At 44.1% G+C, this 20129-nt stretch overlaps 1 protein-coding gene across 3 annotated transcripts in view; it reads left to right on the plus strand.

The window, feature by feature from the left end:
* The window catches only part of SH3RF3 (SH3 domain containing ring finger 3), a 236959-nt gene that overhangs the window by 157753 nt on the left and 59077 nt on the right, over positions 1-20129 (plus strand). For all 3 annotated transcript variants that reach the window (XM_072347454.1, XM_072347435.1, XM_072347445.1), the window contains exon 4: positions 18590-18937. In XM_072347454.1, coding sequence (XP_072203555.1) covers positions 18590-18937 — 348 coding nt within the window. The remainder of the gene's footprint in view (positions 1-18589; positions 18938-20129) is intronic.

Below are 20129 nucleotides of genomic sequence, written 5' to 3' on the forward strand. Positions count from 1 at the left end.
AGTCATTTCTGCGAAGTTCGCTGTGAGTTTCTAGCATCTTTTATGAGGTGATTATTCATGCATATAAGATTTTCCTCCATCTTCAGGATACAAAACTGAGCTGGCATTGTCACTATTGGAATTAAATGCCCAGTTCCCCCTACATCACATTAGCTGAGCTCCTCAGCTCAGTAGGCCTTTTTTAATCTCTCACTCCCCTTAGGCTATTTCTGGACAAGCTGATGCAGGATTGCCTTCTGCTGTCTGCGTGAGAGAACACGTTCCTCCTACATCAAAAGTTCATCTTGAGTGGGTGCCACAAAGAGGAAGCCTGTGTGCTGGTGTGGGTGGGAGCACTGTCACCTTTGAGTCATCCTCCAACCCAGACAGTCATGAGACCTGTGGTGAGCCTTGCTGAGAGCCCGCACATAAATTTAGACACAGCCCTAGGTTATGAAAAAATGCCTGTTGGAAATTGACAGTTTTAGTTACAGGTCTTCTGTTGCTTGTCCTTCTGCCTAGTTGCACACAAATGAACTCATTATTAAGTTGTTCGGATTTATGTGCTGTGACCAATCTTCCTACTCATCAAAACCACATATAAAGTATTACCATCTCTTATGGTGGTTTCAGGAACTGTTGAACCAGAAGTTGTCACAATCTGAAACATCTTCCTCACTCACCACATTAATATCTGTATTCCCTAGATTTTATTTTGCAAAAATAACTTTCCAGAGTTATTTATAGGCAGCTTCCAGTCCTGCCAACTTAAGCACACAGCCTTGGCAAATACGATCATTTTCTGAGTCTTTTAAAAGCATATACATCATTTTTTATATCTGTACAGGACATTTTTGAAGTGCTGCCTGCTAGGTACAAAAATTGGACGTGCAAATTAGATACTGAAGTAAGATGGACTGATTCTCTAGCTGTGATGACAAGATCTCTCTCTCTAGCTGTAGGACTATGGACTTCCAGCATTTCCCTTGCAATATCATGTTTACTGTTCTTCCCCAAAGTGAGAGGGTTGGGAGCTCTCCTGCTGTGTTTTACATGTGCTTTCAGCATACAGCACTCATCAACCCTTCCCTTGACTTCCAGTTCTTCTGAGCTGTGCTTGTGCTTGAGTACGTGTTTTTCAGTGCCGGGTACTGCTCTGTCATGTTGTGCAGTTTCCACACAGGATTTTGTTTTCTGCCTCAGAATTGATGTTATTCTGTTAGTGTGCTGCTAGAGTAGCTTGTGTTGCAAAACCGGTGCCAGTGATGACCCCCATGTTCCCTGGGTGGAGAACAATATCTCTATACAAAGCCTTTCCTCTTACCGATGTTTTTCATCCATGTTAATGTTTCCTTTCACTTGCAGTCCTTTCATCCTTTTTTCCTCCCTGTTTTAAACTTCTATGTTTTCAGTTACATTGTAAGAGAAAAGTCATCTGCTGAAGCCCAGTCACGCTGGTGAGTCACACTGTACAGCAGCAGAACAGGAACAGAATGGCAGTCCTGCCTCCAGTACCACCTCTGGAATGGGATGTACTCTTGGAATCATAGAATGGCTTGGGCTAGAAGAATACTTAAAGAAAATATAGTCCCAATCTCTGCTGTGGCCAGGGCTGCCACTTACCAGATAGGGCCCTATCTGCTGGCCTTGAACACCCTCAGAGATGGGGCACCACAGCTTCTCTGGGTGACCTATGTCAGTGCCTCACCACCCTCTGAGTAAAGAATTTCTACCTGACATCTAACCTAAGTCTCCCCTCTTTTTGCTTAAAGACAATTCCCTGTAAGTCTCTAAGTACAGTTCATCTGATTAATAAGTAGTCCTCTGCATCCAAGCCGGTCATCCACATTTTCCCTGATGACTGAGTGAGACAACCGAGTGCTCATAGTGAAAGAAGAAAGCGTTGCTGCTTAATGGAGAAATCAATAGTATGTCACCTCCTTGTGAGAGAGCCTGTTCCTATTCATTGACTAGGAGGGAAAAGCAGGGGTGACAACGCTGGCCTAAGGCAACTGGAGGGTTACTCCTGGGCTCCGTCTTCTGTGGTTGCTCAGGCTGGGGATCTGTACTCTGCTCAGAATGCCAGGGAAAGGCCTTCCACATTTACTGCACATGCAACCCACCACTTCATTATCTGTATCAGGTCTGTTCTTTTGTTCTGTAGACAATATTTATCAATTTCTAAAAGTACCTATCTGTCAAATAGCTATCAGTGTTTGTTCTGATATTGTTAGGTAGTGTTAAAGCTTCTGTATATTTCTAAAGCAGCATGTTCAGTCACATCTCTTACAGCTCTTAACCATCTCTGATAACAGATTGTATAACCTTTAAACAATGTTCAGACAAATGTACAGTAAATTTGGGGGGAGCATAGGTGCACCTTTTACTAGCCATGTTTTCCTTGTTCTGCTTCTGGAACAGCTGAGGCTGCTCCATACAAAAAGTAAACGTTACTGGGATCCTACAGAGTTTCTAGTGGAAAAATACTTACAGCAAAGGATCCACACCTTCGGCCTTCTGGAAGACCAATTCAAGAGATGGCATATAACTTAAGGTTAGGTTCTGCCCATATGCTTTGCATTAACTATTTTGGACTTCCCAGCAGCGCTCATAGCACCCAACCATTGGAGTGAAACATTTTATAAACAGTGAAGGGTATCTGTGCTATCTCCCAAGGAGCATACCCACTATCCCAGGTCCTGAGGTGGCCCAAGAGCACACTGTCAGAAACCTGCGCTTTTTAGGGAAGGCACAGGAATGGGCTTTTGTCTCTTCCAGTCATTGATCGCCTCTGACAGCTTCTAAAGATCACTTCAGCAGTGCTGAATTCTTGACGTCTTTTTTCCTCTTGAAAAGAAAATCTCTTCCAGTCTCACTTACCTAGAGCTAATGCATGAACATATATTAAGAAGATATATGTCATCAGAGACATGATTTGTCTAGCAGTTAATGAAAAAGAAAATCCTAAAGGACTCAGTTATTTCTCACACATTCTTCACTTCATTTCCTGCTGTTGCTATTAGTGTGTATTGCACATCTTAATTAGCTTCCTTCCTGGAGTGTTTTCCTTGCGATGCAAAGCTCTGCAGCTGCAAATCAGTGATCCAAATGTAGCCACAAAGGGAGGGTGCAAGAGTTTGGAGAGAGCCCTAGCCTAGTGTCTGTCTCCCCCTTTGCTGGCAGCAATAGCCTGATGAGCGGAGGGAATAATGTGTCCACGTGCCAGCTGTGACAGTGGTCAAAATAAAGGATCCAGTGTTAAAATGTCACCCTACGAAGGGGCTGGAAGAGCTGAGGGCATACGTTATCCTTTGCTATGCCTACCATGGGTGTGATTACCTCCATCTGAGGGATAATATGGACAGCTGGTGTCAGTGGAACTATAAATGATACCCTGGGAGGTGCCTTCTAGGGCCACCTCTTGTCTTTGCTTTCTGAAGACAGCATCTTACATAAATATTCTTCCATGCTGGCAAGCCACAATATTTGGTTAAGCTCGACCCTCTAAACTTTCAGGGAGCATTAGTTTCAATAGAGTAGTTTGCTAATATGATGAAGCTATGAAGTGTTTTTACCTCTTATTTCTTATTATGGCAACTCCTGCAGTGCTCCAACTATCCTCATAGTATGCGTAAAGACACAGAAGTACATATGTGTGCTGAATGCTTGCTTCAAGCAACAAAACTAACATATGAATTTGATTTTTAGCCTGAAAAATATCATTAGCTGTGCCAAAACCAGATGTTAAGTCTCAAATCCTCGAACATTTTGTTAGGTATTAGTGCTGAATATTGAGAATACTTACATTCACAAGAGTAGAGGAGGAATATGTACAAGCAGATTAAAAACAATAATCAGAAACAGGGAGAGAGTTGGAATTAATTTGGGGATCTCCATCTTTTCCTCATTTTCTGCAGAATGCAGGTTTCTTGAAGGCTCATCTCTTTAAATGTGGCCTATTCTTTAGAAGTAATTGCATGCAAGCCTTTGATTTTGCTTACTTCTTTCCTTTACAAAATAAATCTGTCATTGTTTAAGTTCTGCTGTACCATTTTTGGGTGTGATGCTGTCAAATCTGACAAAAACAAGGGCTGCCGTCAGCCTTTGGATTTTGATTGTCCTGCCTTTGCCTCATCCATGACAACACTTTCCTGTCACTTTACTCGTTCCAGGACTACTAGACCTCTGGCTGTGTGCTGAGATGGATTGGGGAACTCATCCCATTGAAAGCTACTCATTTAATTTGTCGTTGTTTTTTTTAGTTTCCAGTCATGTCTCTTCCATCTTCCCATTTACTGCATAGGCACCTGAGCATTCATGTGGATACAGGGCAGAAAGTGTGAAGATGGGAAAGTAGGACATGTGGCATCTCACGCTCACCTCAGGAAAGCATGACCAGGGCACCAACCCTCACCCCACAGATACTCTTCAGGCGATGCTGCTGTTGAATTGTGCTCTAAACCATCACATCAGAGCAGTGAGGTGAGGAACACGGGTCTTTGTACGAGCAACCTCTTTTTCCTCCTGGTCATCCCTCAATTTATCTGATTATTTTATTAAGCTGTAATTTTATGACAAAGCAGCACTAGATATTCTGTAAACAAAGCTAATCTCATTACCTTTGGTTTAAGTAAGGCTGGAGGGAGTGTCCTGCTCTAAATCTGACTTTGAAGTTTTCCGATCTGCTCGGACACAATTGAATCAAATTGACAGGAAATTTCATGAGAGAAGTTTCCTTAATAGAATTTTTCCATAACAGAATTTTTCTGGAAACCTTGGGACAAAGCAGAAGGCACACTAGAGGATTCAGGTAGTGGTGGCCTCATGCTGGAGATATTCTCTTGCCCTGCTTCTCAGGAGAGGACACTGAGGGAAGAGTAAACTTTGTCTTGTTTTATTGTTTTTTGAGAAGAGAGCAGAAATGGCAAAAGAACTCCTGGTTCAGAACCTGTCTTCGCTGTTGTTCATGCAGGAAGAAGAGTTCAATTATATGTTTCTTGCTGGGGATCTCCTTGATTCCTTTCCTCTGATCTGTGTCTGCTTCAGCAGCAGAGTAAGGAATTTACAGTGATGTTTTCCTCATCTCCTTTTTCTCTCCTTTTTCCTAGGCCAGGAGGTAGGTCTGTGTGCTTTTCCCTTTGAGGATGGAAATAATGGTCATGGCTCCAGTCTAGCACTTAGAGAGGAATGCTCCTTCCAAGCTAAAACCTTCTCCTTCAGTAGAGGCATTGCCCAAAAGAAAGAGGTCCCTGCTTTTTCCTTTCCCTTGTTACATGAATTACTGGGATGGAAGGAGAGCTATAAAGTGCTCGTCACTCCATTCCTGGCAGTTCCCTGAACTATGACCTGGTCTGGGAGCTCTTGGTGTGGCAGCTTGCTAGCTTTTCTTCGACAGCTGCCTGGACCCATGCTCTGCCTTAAGCATTGCTTCTAGTTTATGTCCCTGTTGGCACAAGACTGTTCCTGGAAGAATAATTTAAGGTCATAGCAATGGCAGCTCCACACCACTCCAGAGACCAATCTGTCTGCTTTTGCATTGAGCAATTTATGCTCAATATATACCTGAGGTTTCCACACAGCATACTGTCAGAGTTAAATATGTTACTGTTCCCTTTTGGTCATTGATTAAAGAGGGATCAGTGTGCTTCTGCAGCAAATTAGAATGACATTGCCAATGGCAGTTGCATCCTCACACCTGGCTCCATTCACTTATATATCTGGCAATTCTACCTAGGCTTTGGCCAACCTGACTGCTGTACATCCTCAAAGATCAAACTCTGATCATCATGTATCTTGTCTATGGCTGCAGCCTTTCTGCATTCGTAACAAATGCAGACCTGATTTATTTATGACCATCCGGATTGTTCATCTTCTGCCACTTCTTTCACTCTGATGGATCACTTTTGCGGTCCTGTTCAACAGATGCAACTTGTCCATACTTGCAAACCTTTGATTACTCATTTATCTCTCATTCTATTGCCTTTAATTTACTACTGAAAGATCAGTTTCTGCCTTTGATCAATCAGTGATGCCAATCCTTGGTCATTTTTCTCAAATTCTTGTTTTCTTCTGTAGTGCTCCGTTCTTCATTGTAAAAAAACGCTTCAAAGAAATCTGGACAGCTGAATCAGCATTGCTCCTTTAGACTCTCCTAGGAAATCATTCTTGACTCTGATGGTTACAGATTTACCATGTCCATCATTCTTTGTCCCTCCCCCTGAAAAAGACTGTCTAATTGTATACTTTGTTTATATCTATATATCCTGTCCTGCCTACATCCTTGATCATACCTTCTTTGGGCCAAGAGCTATCCTTTTGCTCTTTGTTTATGTAACACTGCTTGCATTGGAGCTGTGATCCATGGTGGGAGTTCTTGAGCATTTAATGGCAAAATTAATAAGTATGATTAACAAATGTCTCTGTGTAACTGCATCACATGGTTTGGTCAGTTTGCACAAATTGAGTTCCCTTGGGACAGCTTGTTTCTCTGCCTGCAGAACGTAGGTACAACCCAGGGCAATCTGTTTTCAGGAAGGAATGTGTTAGGAAAATATTTAGGCTTGAGTATTTCAACAGACAGGGGGAAAATAAAAGCCAGCGTTGTGCGCTTTCAAAAGGATTTCCTACTGTGCAGGTTTTTTGTTAGCCCATTAATTTTGCCATCTCAGAACTGAAGCAACATGGCCTAGAGCAGTGGTTTTCCAAATTCCTTCCAGTTGTAGCATACTAACATAAACAGCATTTGCATATGGATGTCATAAAAATGACTAATGTCGGCAATCATCGTACTTTATTGCTGTAATGTGGCACATGTGCCCAAGCATCCTAAGGGATCTGCTTAGAGGTGCTTGGCGCTGGGGAAGTGACACTCCCTAGGCCTGGCAGTGACACCCAGAGCAGTGCAGGCCTTGACAGACAGCAGAGCGTGCATCCAGCTTCCTGTGTGCGTGGGAGGAAAGGTGCTAGCTGTTTCACTACATGGCTCAACAACGCGGGGTGCAAATCCTTTGCTTTCAACCAGAAATTAAGTGCTGGAGGTTGAACAAAGTGTTTTCTAGCTTGCTAGCAGAATGTTCAGTACGCTCCTTAACTGCAGCCAGTAGCAAGTCAGTCAAAAGTCTGACCTCAAATGTGTACCCAGTTGTGTTGTAATGTCTCCAGTTCTCCAAAGAAGGCTACAAATGGTTCCTGTAGCCAAAGGGCAGTCAGTCACACCATGAGTGTGAGGCTGAATGCTGCCGTTTTCAGTCGAGTTTGCAGAGTCGAGGGAATTTGTCACAGTTCAGCCTTGTTGGATTTTTCTTCCAGAAGACGAGGGAGGAGGATTGTGAACCCAATTACATCACCATGTAGCAAAGGAAACACACTTTCATCTCACAGACTGGCTTTCAGAGCCCTCAGCTTTCCTCAGCTCAGGCTTCCTACATGATGAGATGTGCATGATTACAGCCTGTGCCACAGCCACTGCTTCCAAGTGCCCTCCCAAATTGTTACCCGCCTTTTCCCAAATATGACAGAAGTATAAAGGACTCCAAGGGAAAACAACCTTGTGTGAAAACTGTTTAAAAATAATTGCTCGCGGCATAGAGTGAAGAAGGATGTAAAGTAGCGCACCCGCTGAGGGAAAAGAGAGCTCTGCTGCTGTACCAGGCATCATCTCTGTGGGATGGAGGCACTTTAAACGCACAAGTAATTTCAAGCAGTTTTCACTGTAATAGACACAGGATAGGACAACTGCGAGATGCAAACTCAGGCTGGTAAGTTACACCTCTCTCTGAGCAACTCTTTCTTTATTCCACCCATGAGCAGGAGCAAGTAGACCTGTCATGGGACAGTCAGTGCATCCTGGTTTGGTGCTGCCCATCGTGACCACATGTATTTCATTCCACATTTCACAGGAATGCCTCGAAACGTTCCCTTCTGGCAATTATGAGACATCCAGGTAGAACAGCAGCACATTATGTCTCAAAATCTGCACTTTCACCTAGACTGGCAAATAGCAAACCCAGAGACTGGACACAGCTCTCCAATGATGCATCCGCTTTCACATCTGGTGGCTGGCATCCTTTGAAGTTGGCTACTCCCAGGGTATCATGCAGTGTGACCCCAGAGCTGCTGCTGTGACTCCCTAATGCAATCAGCAGCCCTGCTTTGTAGCCAACTCTAGCAGGAGCTCTGTGCATGCAACATCTAGCTATATAGCCCCATGGGGCATTATTCTCTTGCAAAAAGCTTGTCCCACATCCAAAAGTCCTTCTCTGTCTCATGTCTGCAAAAGCAGTGCACAGTCAAAAATGTCTCCAGATATAGTACACCCAGGGCAAAGACTGTTTATTGCAACCCTTTACTGCTGATGCCTGCTTGTTTCGCATGTACCTTGGTTCCTTTTACAAGCAGTTGAACCAAAATATTTTCTTGCCATTTGCTTTCATTCTTCATTTCACTGCTTTATCAGAGATAGAAACAGAAGCACATTTATTTGTGTGCTATTCCCTGCAGGTAATCTTCAGTTGCAGCATATAAAACTTAATTTTCCCCAATTGCATGAGATTTCTTACTTTACACAAAGTTGTAAATCACCTCAGCAAAGGCTCCTTGCTTCCTCAATACAGGCAAAGGCTTGCAATACTTGAAAAATAACTTTAGCTTTCCCAAATACTCCTTGTATTGTTATTCCAAGGGCTTCTTAGATTTATCCAACTTCATGTTTTCTGTGGATAAAGTTGCATGATGTGGGTTGCATGAGGGACTTTTTCTCAGCATCCACCAGAACACTTTTGTAATCAAATTCAGATAGGACTTTAGCATCTATATCTATCTTAATGTTTCTTTCTTCCATTTCCTTTTTAAATTACACTGCAAGTTATTTCCTTTGAAAAAGGCTTTATAATATTTCTGCTTCTTTCACAACAACTCTGCACATTGCAAACACACTTTCTTCAATCACAGAATTTCCAGGAATGAACCTCAGAGAATGTGCAGAAGGACATGATGTGGTGTCTAGTGGTTCCGTCCCACAGTGCATGCAGCAAAGGTCCATTCAGCAACGTGAGCACAGTATTGTCTGACTTACCAATTCATTTATAATTACTCGGGATCACACACCACATCTTGAAAGTTATTTGCTTTGAAACTCACAGGCTTCATGTGCGCATTAACTCTAAAGAGATCCTCTGCCTTAACTGCTTGTATTTAACTTGTTAATTTTCAGTTAATTAAAAATGTTGTAGGTATTGTTGAGCATCCAAGAAAACATTAGCACCAGGAGCCTTGTGGAACATGAGGGAAGGAGGAAGAAGGTTTCCAGAAAACACTGGAAACATGAGGTTTGGCTCTCCTTAAAGCAGCTAGGCTCTGCAGGTATTGCCTTGAGATCACTTGCCATTCACAAAGCTCTGCGCCAAGAACTCAGGATCTTTCCTAGCCCATGCTGTGGTTTTGACATCCAGCTGGCTCAGCTTCTGTAAGTGAAGGTGTTTCTAGATTTCAACACAAAGCTGCTTCAGAGTGTTTCCCCTCTTTGCAGAATCTGACAGCAACTGTAAAGGGCTCATACAGTTGCTGGGCATCAGTGAGGCAAGAGTACATCTGAACGGCTTCTATTGCTGTGGATGGATACCTGTACTCACAGATGCACAGAGGATTTCTGTTTAGAGTGAGGAAGTGAGTGAGGGAGGCTCAGTGTAGCCAGAAACCCAGTAGCTTCCACAAAAGTGATAATGTCACCTTAGGTCTCCAGTGGTTATTCCTGTGCTCAGGGACACGCGGCACAGAGTCCATGCACCTGTGTTTTTTTTTAGCTGAGAAACGTAATCTAGAAAACAGTTCTGTGGTGGACATCTTGTCAAAGCTGGGATGTTCTGGGGAAGCGCTTCAGTTCCGATTAATTTCATCTTCTGATGATAAACCAGTTTGTCAGTGAACTCCTCACAGTCTCCAACTGGGTCTCTGCTGGTGCTGAAATTGGTGGCAGATGGGCACCAGACCTTCCACCGTTGAAAACAGCTGGAGTTTTGCCACTGACTTCAAAGGAATTAATCAAGCCCATGAATTCACGACTGCACTTCTTATATAGCTTTCTGAATAATTTATACGCAAAAATAGGCTGGATTCTCCCAATCTTTCTGATGTTGAGTAAAGCTGTATTTAGTTACTTTTCTTGATTTCAAAGGAGCTTTGGTTCCATCATGAGCATCTTGTTATGAAAAATGGTGTCCGTAGAGGACAGACAGGAAGAGAAGAGAAGGAAATCCTCAGGCACATTGAAGATGTACGGCAGATCTGAGATTCAGAGATGACAGATCAGAGCAAAATAGTCCTCATAGTTGGAGCTGAAGGCTAGATAGCTAGAAGTGGGGAGGGATGCAGAAAGCATACCTCTTTTTGATGAGTTCATCTATTTTTAATGCCACTGCATTTAGTTTTTCCTGCTTTCTTCTCAGCAATTTGGACATTACTTTCCATAAGGTTATTAGCTGTGCTTTGCTCCTGGGCAGACTTTGCAGCAGACTACACATTTTTCTGGGATTCACCAAGCCATGTGTTTGTTCTCTATCACTGTGAACAATTTTCCATCTTAAAACTGTTTGGGAATAGGGGGAAAGAGAAAAAAATTCCCAGTTCACCACCCAAGGCTTAGTGTTTACTTCTGCTGCACGCATCATTTATTTTCATTCTGCAGGATCATGATGACACGCTCGTCCAAGCACATGCTGTTCTAATATGCTACATTCCTTCAGCCTCTCAGTGCGTTAAAAGTGACATTGCTGCTAAATGAGAAAGGTCTTGTAAGACAGGGAAATAGATTGCTGAGTACCGTTGCCTCCCAAGGAACCATGTTGTAGGCAGAAATGATTGGCTTGCTTTTACCAGACTCCACACAAATGTGTACATATATGGCCCTGACTAGGAAGGCAATATTCTAGGTGGTTGTATGTTTCAGGATTTCTCCTCCTTTCTTGAAACATGCTGATATTTTATCAGGCTTTTGGAAGAGGGAGCAGAACTCAGGCTGTGAGCAGAGGAACAGGCACCACTTGCAGTTTGGGTTGTGTCCTAGCAAAGTATTTCTGAAGTTATCATGCCCTGTGAATGTGTTTGAGCAAATGCCTTTATTGCTCTTCTTGCATTTTCTGGGCACATGGAGTGACTCTACTCTCAGTCACAGTGTGGGGTTTCAGAAATCTGTCTTCTATGATGGCTGAACCACTTGCAGAAAATCTGTTCCACATTTGCTTGTTCTTCCCTGGTAGTAAATTAAAAAAGGCAATACTGAATCGTTACAGAAATGATTAACACAAAAACATTCAACAGTGCTTTGTTTTAGCTATAATATTTTCTCTTGAACCGTGCCTCACTAATGACTCTTCATTAGAAGATGGTGCATGAGTAATTGAGGTAGGGTCATGCAGCTTCTGCCCAGTGGAGAACTTGGGAGGTTTCCTCTAAACAGTTTAAAATCTGAATTTATGAAACATATACAAGATGAAAAGTATAGATGCATTCAGTGTGATTTAGAGAAGAGCCTTTGGCACAGCTTAGTCTGCTAATATCCCATTAGTAAACCTTTGGAAGTGCTGTGTGTTGCCTGTGCTGGCTTACCCAATGAAGGTTTAAACTTGAGGCCAAGTGTTACATACATACATTTCTTCTAATGCCCATTTGAGTCAAAGGGTGCTACTTGGTTGCACTAGAACAGGGGCTGTAACCTGCATTTGCCAGTAGGGGTACCAAGGAGGAAAACTGCTTTAGCTTTCTGAAATGCTGCTCTCTGGAGATGAGAATGCTTTCACAGATGCAGTCCTGTCAGGAAACTAGAAGAGACAGGGGTTCCTGTATAGTTATGCCCTTATACTTATTTAATAACCTCAGTGTGTTTCAAAGCATAAATTATAATACTATCAAAACTAATTTAATGAGGGCATAAGAACTTAATATTTCCTGAAAGTAACTACTCTGAGCTGAAAGCACGGTCATAAATTCAGACTGCTTTATTTTAATCACAAAATCGGCTCTGGGACTTGAAGTTGCCAAAGTTTCTGCAAGGCATGAAATAGGGATGTGTGTGATCCTCTCAATATTTATGAACTGTAAATTATAAAAATTAGCAGTCCCTGGGTGGAAGTATTTTCAATATTTCAGAGAAAGGTTGCGAAGCACTTTTATTAGCAATCTTAATTTTTCTTTCTTTATTTTATTTTTTTCAGAGCAGTTTATTCTTTTTCGCGGGTTTACACTGAACTGGGGAGTTTTGCATACCTTCAAAGGGGGCCTGAAGTAATGCATTTCTGGTCTTAAATCGGTATTTGAAGAGCACCACCCTTTGGCCAGTTCTTCCTATAGAAACAGAAAAATAATCTTATAGAGCAAATGAAACAGTGTTTTCCTGTGAGCCTTAATAAATGGCACTTTCTGGTTCAGACAGGCGCCGGTCTAATAAAATACTTAAGCACGTGCGTAATGCTGAGAATGTAAGCAATCCTTCCTTATTCAGAAAAGAATGACATTTTAGTCTTACTCAAAGCTCTTCAGTCTGTGCCCAGCCTGAAACATGCACCCAAGTATGTTGCTAAACCAAAAACAGAGAAGGGCCCTCTCTGTGGCAGGTCAGGTATCAGTCAGAGTGAATCCTTTACCCATTCCTCAGTGCCTAGAAAACTAAGAGCATTCAGCAACAAATACCTACTGTCCCCTCTCTTGGAGAAGACCATGCCATCTGGAACTGCACCAACCCAGCAGCTGCTGTGCTGGTCACTGTGTGTCATGAGGTCCTCTTGAAGGTCTCAGGTGCACTGCAGCCATTTGCCAGTGCCATGGGCTAGCTAGCAAACACACTGGGATATCTGTTGGAGAAGATGCTGAGTTTTGCCATTACACTTGCTTATGGATTACTCACAGAAATTATGATGGTTTAATCATTTTCTTCTTTCTGGTGGGTATAAGAAAAAAATAGATATAAGAAAAATGCTTTTTTACAATAAACATGGTGAGGCACTGGTGCAGATTGCCCAGAGAGGTGGTGGATACCCCTTCCCTGGGGATACCCCAGGTCAGGTTGGACGGGGCTCTGAGCACCCAGATTGGTTAGACTAGTTGGCCTTTAGGGGTCCCTTCCAATTCAATGATTCTATGATTCTGTTGTAACAATGAACAATTAAATGACCAAAATGCTGTCATTGCAGACCAGAATAGCAAAAGTTAATTATTTAAATCTGACCTAGTCTCCTGTGCGCCCATCTTGTTCCATAATGAGTTCCACAGTAACAATTTGTTTTTCTGACTAAAGCTAGGATTAACACTGTCCCTCAGTGATTCATCTCACTTTTTATGTGACAGCATCCCTTAGCAGCCACATGGGTTGGTCACGCAGGCTTTTGCCTTCCCAGGGAATGCAGGGCTTCTGGGAGTGTTTGCCTGGTTTGTTGTTTGAAGCCAAGCCCTATATCCTGAGTTTTCTGGGGTGTCCTATGATTGCAGTCTCAAGGACATGTTACGATTTGGGATTAGCTGGGCCAGAATTTCAGAGGAGAGATCAGAAACAAGCAAGAAGGCTGCACCCCGGGATTAGGGTTTGTCATAAGAGCTACAGTCTTCAGAAATGTCAAATTCCTGAGACTGACTGTGGGTCAGAACTTTCCACTAAGCTTCTCGTCTGGAAGCAGATCTGCCTGAAGATCGGATGACAGACACCAGAAAGCCATGCTTGTTTACACAGTCAGAGTTTAAAATAAGAAATTTGCAGTCATGTTTATGTTAAAAAAAAGGGTTTCTGAAAGTTCTTTGTGGAGGGACGACATCATTTGCTTTTACAGAGTAGTAAGCAGAACCTTTTCTCTGGTGCTCATAGCCTATTTGGGAAGTACTTTCCAGCATCCGTGGGCAAAGCTGTTTAAAAACAGAGTTCTCTACAAAAATAAAGTGGTAAAGCTATAAAGCATTTGTTATCTTGGCAGGCTACAATAATTTTTTCTCAGTATTTCAGGAAGACTTTGACATTCCCCGAAGTTCATTAGCTTGACTGTTTTGAGAAGGGGTTTTCTTTTTGCCTTTAATCTTCTACCAATAGTGAAAATGACTTTGTTTATAACAATATGAGGCTGTTTTTTATCGCCCTTTGTTTAGATGCTAGGCCTCTTATTGACCTTTTTTAACTAGGTTTTACTGTGAACAGAAGAGTAATGGGTTTTGCTGTTTTAAAAAGAACAGTCTCATTGTTAAGCTGGATTCCAGCCATTGGGATTTATTATCTAATTCTTAATGAATTAATGAACTAATGAGGTTCAACATGGCAAAGTGCAAGGTTTTGCACTTGGGCCGGAAGAACCCCAGGCATCTGTACAGACTGGGAGTGATCCTTGAGAGCAGCTCAGCACAGAAGGACCTGGGGGTCCTGGTGGATGAGAAAGTTAACATGAAACAGCAGTGTGCTCTTGCAGCTTGGAAGGCAAACAGTATCCTGGGCTCCATCAGGAGAAGGGTGGCCAGCAGGGATAGGGAGGTGATTGTCCCTCTCTACTCTGCTCTTGTGAGGCCCCATCTGGAGTACTGTGTCCAGGTATGGAGCCCTGGGTACAAGAAAGACAGAGAGCTGTTGGAAAGGGTCCAGACAAGGGCCATGAAGATGATCAGGGGGCTGGAGCACCTCCCCTATGAAGACCAGCTGAGGGAGCTGTTCAGCCTGGAGAAAAGAAGGCTGCGGGGTGACCTCATTGCAGCCTTTCAGTACTTGAAGGGAACCTATATCCAGGAGGGGATATAGGTTCTCTTTGAAAGGGCCGACAATAGCAGGACAAGGGGAAATGGTTTTAAGTTGAAAGAGGGAAGATTTAGGTTGGATGTTAGGGGGAAGTTCTTCACTAGGAGAGTGGTGAGGTCCTGGAACAGGCTGCCCAGGGAGGTTGTGGATGCCCCATCCCTGGAGGTGTTCAAGGCCAGGTTGGATGAGGCCCTGGGCAACCTGATCTAGTAACTGTGTCCCTGCAAGGCAGGGGGATTGGAGCTTCATGATCCTTGAGGTCCCTTCCAACCCGGGTCATTCTGTGATTCTGTGATTCTGTGTGTGTGATACTGAGAGCTGCTGTAAATTCAGGAATTATTATTATTGTTATTATTATTATTATTTTTAACTGTTCATATTTTCTCATGTCAGAGAGCTAAAATATATTCCTATCCTTCTTTAAGTTGACTGGCAAAGAATTTCCTCACCCTCTGTTGTTGAAAAGTATTGTGAGAATTTGATGTATTTCTCCTCCTTAGTGTTTCAAATAATTCAACTAGACAATCTCCATCAGTTGGGTAAGCAGAGCTGTAACACCTACTTAAGGGAGGGGAACCATCTGGATTTCCTGCAACTTGGAGCCTGCTGGCAAATATTAGGTTGTACCAATTTAGAGCATGATGAAGTGGGAAATAATGGACATTCTTGGAGAATCTGAAATGGGATCAGCTGTTATTGGCAAAAATTGGCAGGTGCAGCGCACTATGCTGACTGTAAGCATGATCTCACATTGGAGAGTGCAGCTGGGAAAATGGCCTGCTAATTGAATGGTAGTAGGTCTCCCAGGGCTCTGACAGCCATGGAGCATCACTAATTGGAGTCTCCTGTTTGCCTTGATGGTGGCCGACACTGAATGAAGGAACCTGCAGGTTGACATTTCTCTAGGTGCTGGTGTTTGTTGCCTTTTTGTGGAAGTGAGTCCTCATGGAATCAGAAGTATTCTCAGACTTAGGAGGGCTGGCATGAGGCTGGCAATATCTATTTCTCATTTGTGTTTGCAGCATGCTGGCAGTGATTTGGAGCCATAAAAGCCTCTCGGTTGCACATTTGTTTAACTGTGCACTTGTACTGTTATCTTTTCCATCCCTCCCTTTTCCTTTCTTGTATTCACTTGTAATAGGTTTCTAAATTGGCTTGACAGCAAGTAGCAAGTATTCCTTTTTTGGGGAGCCCAAGGAGGCATTGTCCTTGACTGAGTTTTTTGGAAGCTACCATAACTCATACGGTAGTAATAGAAAGAAAAAACAGCCTAGTTTTGGTCCAGATCAGTATCACATGTACCTCTGGTTTGTGTGGTTCTCAGAATAGTAGTGCACGCAAAAAAGCATGCGTGCGTTAGCCATGGCTTCGTTTTTCATATGGTGTTTTTATTCATTAAATGCAAACATATTGCGTTGCATACCAATTTGAAGCAAAGGTCTGTTGGTGAAATGTGGCATTTTCCCTCAGCTGTTAGCACCCCTTGAGGGAAGATCTATTGGAAATGAGTGCTGTGCAGATCGCGCTGCTTCTGCCTTCAGGGTGTACTCTGTGTATTATGCGAACACAGAATCACAAAATGGCTTGGTTTGGAAGGGACCTTAAAGATGCCTTTGTGGCCAAGAAGGTAACCTGAGGTGTATTAGAAAGTGTGTGGCCAGCAGGTTGTGGGAGGTGATATTCCCCCTCTGCTCTGCCCTGGTGAGGCCGCATGGAGCACTGTGTCCAGTTCTGGGCTCCTCAGTTCAAGAAAGATGGGGAACTACTAGAGATAGTACAGTGGAAGGCCACAAAGATGATTGTGCGGAAAGGTTGAGAAACCTGCGGCTGTTCAGCCTGGAGAAGAGAAGACTGAGGGGAAATCTTATCAATGCTTATAAATATTTAAAGGACAGGAATCAAATGGATGAGGCCAGGCTCTTTTCATTGGTGCCCAATGACAGGACAAGGGACAACAGGCATAAACTGGAACACAGGAAGTTCCACGTGAACGTGAGGAAAAACTCCTTTCCTTTAAGGGTGACAGCACTGCAGGCTGCCCAGAGAGACTGTGGAGTCTCCTTCTGCGGAGATATTCAAAACCTGCCCTGACAGTTTCCTGTGCAATCCTACTACAGGGAACCTGCTTTAGCTGGGAGTTGGACTAGATGATCTCCACCAGTCCCTACCAACCCCTACAGTTCTGAGATTCTGTGATCATCCAGTCCCAGTCTCCTTCCATGGGTTGGGCTGCCCCTCAGCAGTTCAGACTACCCAGGGCCCCATCCAACCTGATCTTGAATGCCTTCAAGGATGGGGCACCACAGCTTAATGTTTAATCCAAATATTCCTTCATTTGGTTCCCCCTTGTCCTATCACTGTCTGTGCAAAAAGTCACATTTCATCTTTTATATAAGCCCCCTTTAAGTACTGGAAGGCTTCAGTGAGGTCTCCCCAGAGCCTTCTCTTCTCCAGGATGAACAAGCCTAATTTCCTCAGCATTTCTTCATAGGAGAGATGCTCCAACTCTTTGATCACCTTTGTGACCTCCTCTGGACTCACTCCAACTGCATGTCTAAAAACCAACCCATCTGTGAGAAGTAGCTTGCCTGTATAGGAGATGAGAATCCTTTGGCATTTTTAGGCATGAAGTATCTGAAAGTGTGAATCGAACAAAAAACTGTGGGCAGAAAGCTAGTCTGGACATCTCGGTGATCTACTCTCTCAGTGGATTTCATACTTAAGTTATAAACCCATCACGTGGACTGAGTATAAATACTCTTTAAGCTGTATCCCAGACAATTCTTTCAGGGGCCATCATGCTCCTCTCCAGATGACGTGGTACAGTGGGAAGAATGCCTTTGTATTGCTTTTGTCTGGGGATAGCCTGCATGAGGAGGGGAAATGGCCTCAAGTTGCGCCAGGGCAAGTTTAGGTTGGATATTAGGAAGAACTTCTTTACAGAAAGGGTAGTTAGGTACTGGAATGGGCTTCCCAGGGAGGTGGTTGAATCACCATCCCTGGATGTGTTTAAGAGCCGTTTGGATGTGGTACTCAGGGATATGATTTAGTGGAGGGTTTTTAGAGTTAGGGTACTGGTTAGGCTGCGGTTGGTCTTGATGATCTTCGAGGTCTTTTCCAACCTGAGTAATTCTATGATAATTGATTCTATGAGGTTGGAGACAGGGAGAGAAAATCAGAAGGGTTTGAAATTGTGCACTGATTTGTGATGTCTGGGGCCTCAGTGCCTGAGACCACCCCCCCTTGCCTGGGTTTGGCCACCCCCACCTTGGTGACCAGCATCATCCCCTTGCTGGGACCAGAATGCATGCAGGCTCAGCATCCCTGTGGCATGCATCCATTCAGGTTGCTCAGATGAGAGTGATCTAGGTGTGGCCACCAGCAAGCTGTGATGGGTCATTAATGTCCTTTATTCTTTCTCTTTTTTTTCCTTCTTTTTCCCTTTCTTTTTCAACCTCTTCTTTTTGCCTTTCTCTTTTCCTTTTCTGCCCCTTTTTCGTTTTCTTCTTCTACCACCTTCTTTTTCTTTCTTTCCTTGTTCTTTTTCCTGCTTTTTTCCTTCCCTTCCCTTCCCTTCCCTTCCCTTCCCTTCCCTTCCCTTCCCTTCCCTTCCCTTCCCTTCCCTTCCCTTCCCTTCCCTTCCCTTCCCTTCCCTTCCCTTCCCTTCCCTTCCCTTCCCTTCCCTTCCTTTTTCTTCTCTTCCTTTCCCCATCTCATCCCCTTCCCATCCTCTTCCTTTTCCCCTTCTACTTTTCTTCTCTTGCCACTTGTTTTCCTTTCTGTTCCTTTTCCCTTTCCTTCCCTTCCTCTGCCTCCTTTCCTTCCTTCTTCTCTGTCCCCTTTCCCTGCACCCAGCTCAACGACTCTGCCAAGCAGCTCATTGAGATGGACAAGACTTGCTCAGCAGCCGCTGCTGGCTGTGAGGCACCACCAGACCCAGCTGCAGCGGTGGGACTGGGGCCGTGTCCCACAGCAAGCAGCACAGGGGCAACGGCAGCAGCTCCACGGCCAGTGGAGGGCAAGAAGAATGCCAAGAAGCGGCACTCCTTCACTGCCCTCAGCATGACCCACAAGTCCTCCCAGGCTGCCAGCAACCGGCACTCCATGGAGATCAGCGCTCCCGTCCTCATCAGCTCCAGCGACCCACGGGCAGCTGCCAGGATTGGGGACCTAGCACACCTGTCCTCCAGCGCTCCTGCCCAGGTAAGGAGTAAGAGGTTGTGCCTGGCCCTGCAGTTTGGAGGGCATGGCTGAGAGCTGCTTCACCTCCTCCCAAACAACCCATGCTGGAGCCAGCTGCTGCAGAGCACTGTTTCTCTTGTTTGACAGGATTTAGCACATTTTTTCCTGCCCAGGCATTAGTGATTGGGTGGGCATGAGGAGCTGGAGAATAAGGCCAAATCATTTTAGTTTTGATTCAAAGAAAAATGGAATAAAGGATGTTGTTAAGGGCATTGTCCAAATGCCTCTTGAACAGGCACAGGGCATCAGCCACCTCTCTAGGAAACCTGTCCCAGTGTTAGACCACCCTCATGGTAAATAAATGTTTCCCATTGCCAAGTCTGATCCTCCTCTGGTGCAGTTTTGTGCCATTCCCTTGCGTCCTGCCATTGATTCCCAGGAGCAGACCTTGGCATCTCCCTCTGCTTCCCTTCCTCAGGGAGCTGCAGAAAGTGGAGGTCACCTCTTAGGCTCCTCATCTCCAGCCTAGGCAGCCCAGTATCCTCAGCCTCTCCTCACTTAGGACATGCCTTCCAGCACTGCTGCCAGCATTGGTGCCCTCCTCTGCATGCAATTATTGACTTTACCTACATTAAAAAGGAAAACATAATCCTACAGTGTGTGCATATTCCATCACTTTCTGTTATAGAGAGGGATAATATTGAGTGATCCTGTTATCCTTACTCCGTACTGTACTTGCTCCCTCTTAGGGTGACATTACCAGTATGGACTTCATGTGCTTGGTATACATCAGGTCCAAAGAAAAAAATTTAGAGCGATTATTTCCTTACAGATGACTGGCAGACAAACAATTGTGCTGTAGTTTGGGAAGCAGCTGGTACCTGGTTAGCGACTGCTTCCCAGAAATGCTCAACAAGGTATCAGACCGGCACACATGCCGATGGGTAGCCCTTTACTTCTTCTGTGCTCAAAAATCCCAGCAGATCCAAAGGACTTCTGGGCTGCTGCTGCTGAGAGGTGGTCAAAGCAGGAGCAAAGGCCCTGGGGACATGCTGAAATCCTGTGCAAACTCCCACTTACTTACAAAGGGAATCCGAATGGAAATTTGCAGTTTGGCAGTGTAGAAGAAAATGGAGAATAATAATGGCCCCAAACCTCACTGCTGAAGAGTGTGAAGGTGAGGATACAGCCCCTGCTGGAAGTGATGTGTGTG

The sequence above is a fragment of the Excalfactoria chinensis genome, chromosome 1 (assembly GCF_039878825.1).
Source record: "Excalfactoria chinensis isolate bCotChi1 chromosome 1, bCotChi1.hap2, whole genome shotgun sequence".
NCBI classification, from domain to species: domain Eukaryota; kingdom Metazoa; phylum Chordata; class Aves; order Galliformes; family Phasianidae; genus Excalfactoria; species Excalfactoria chinensis.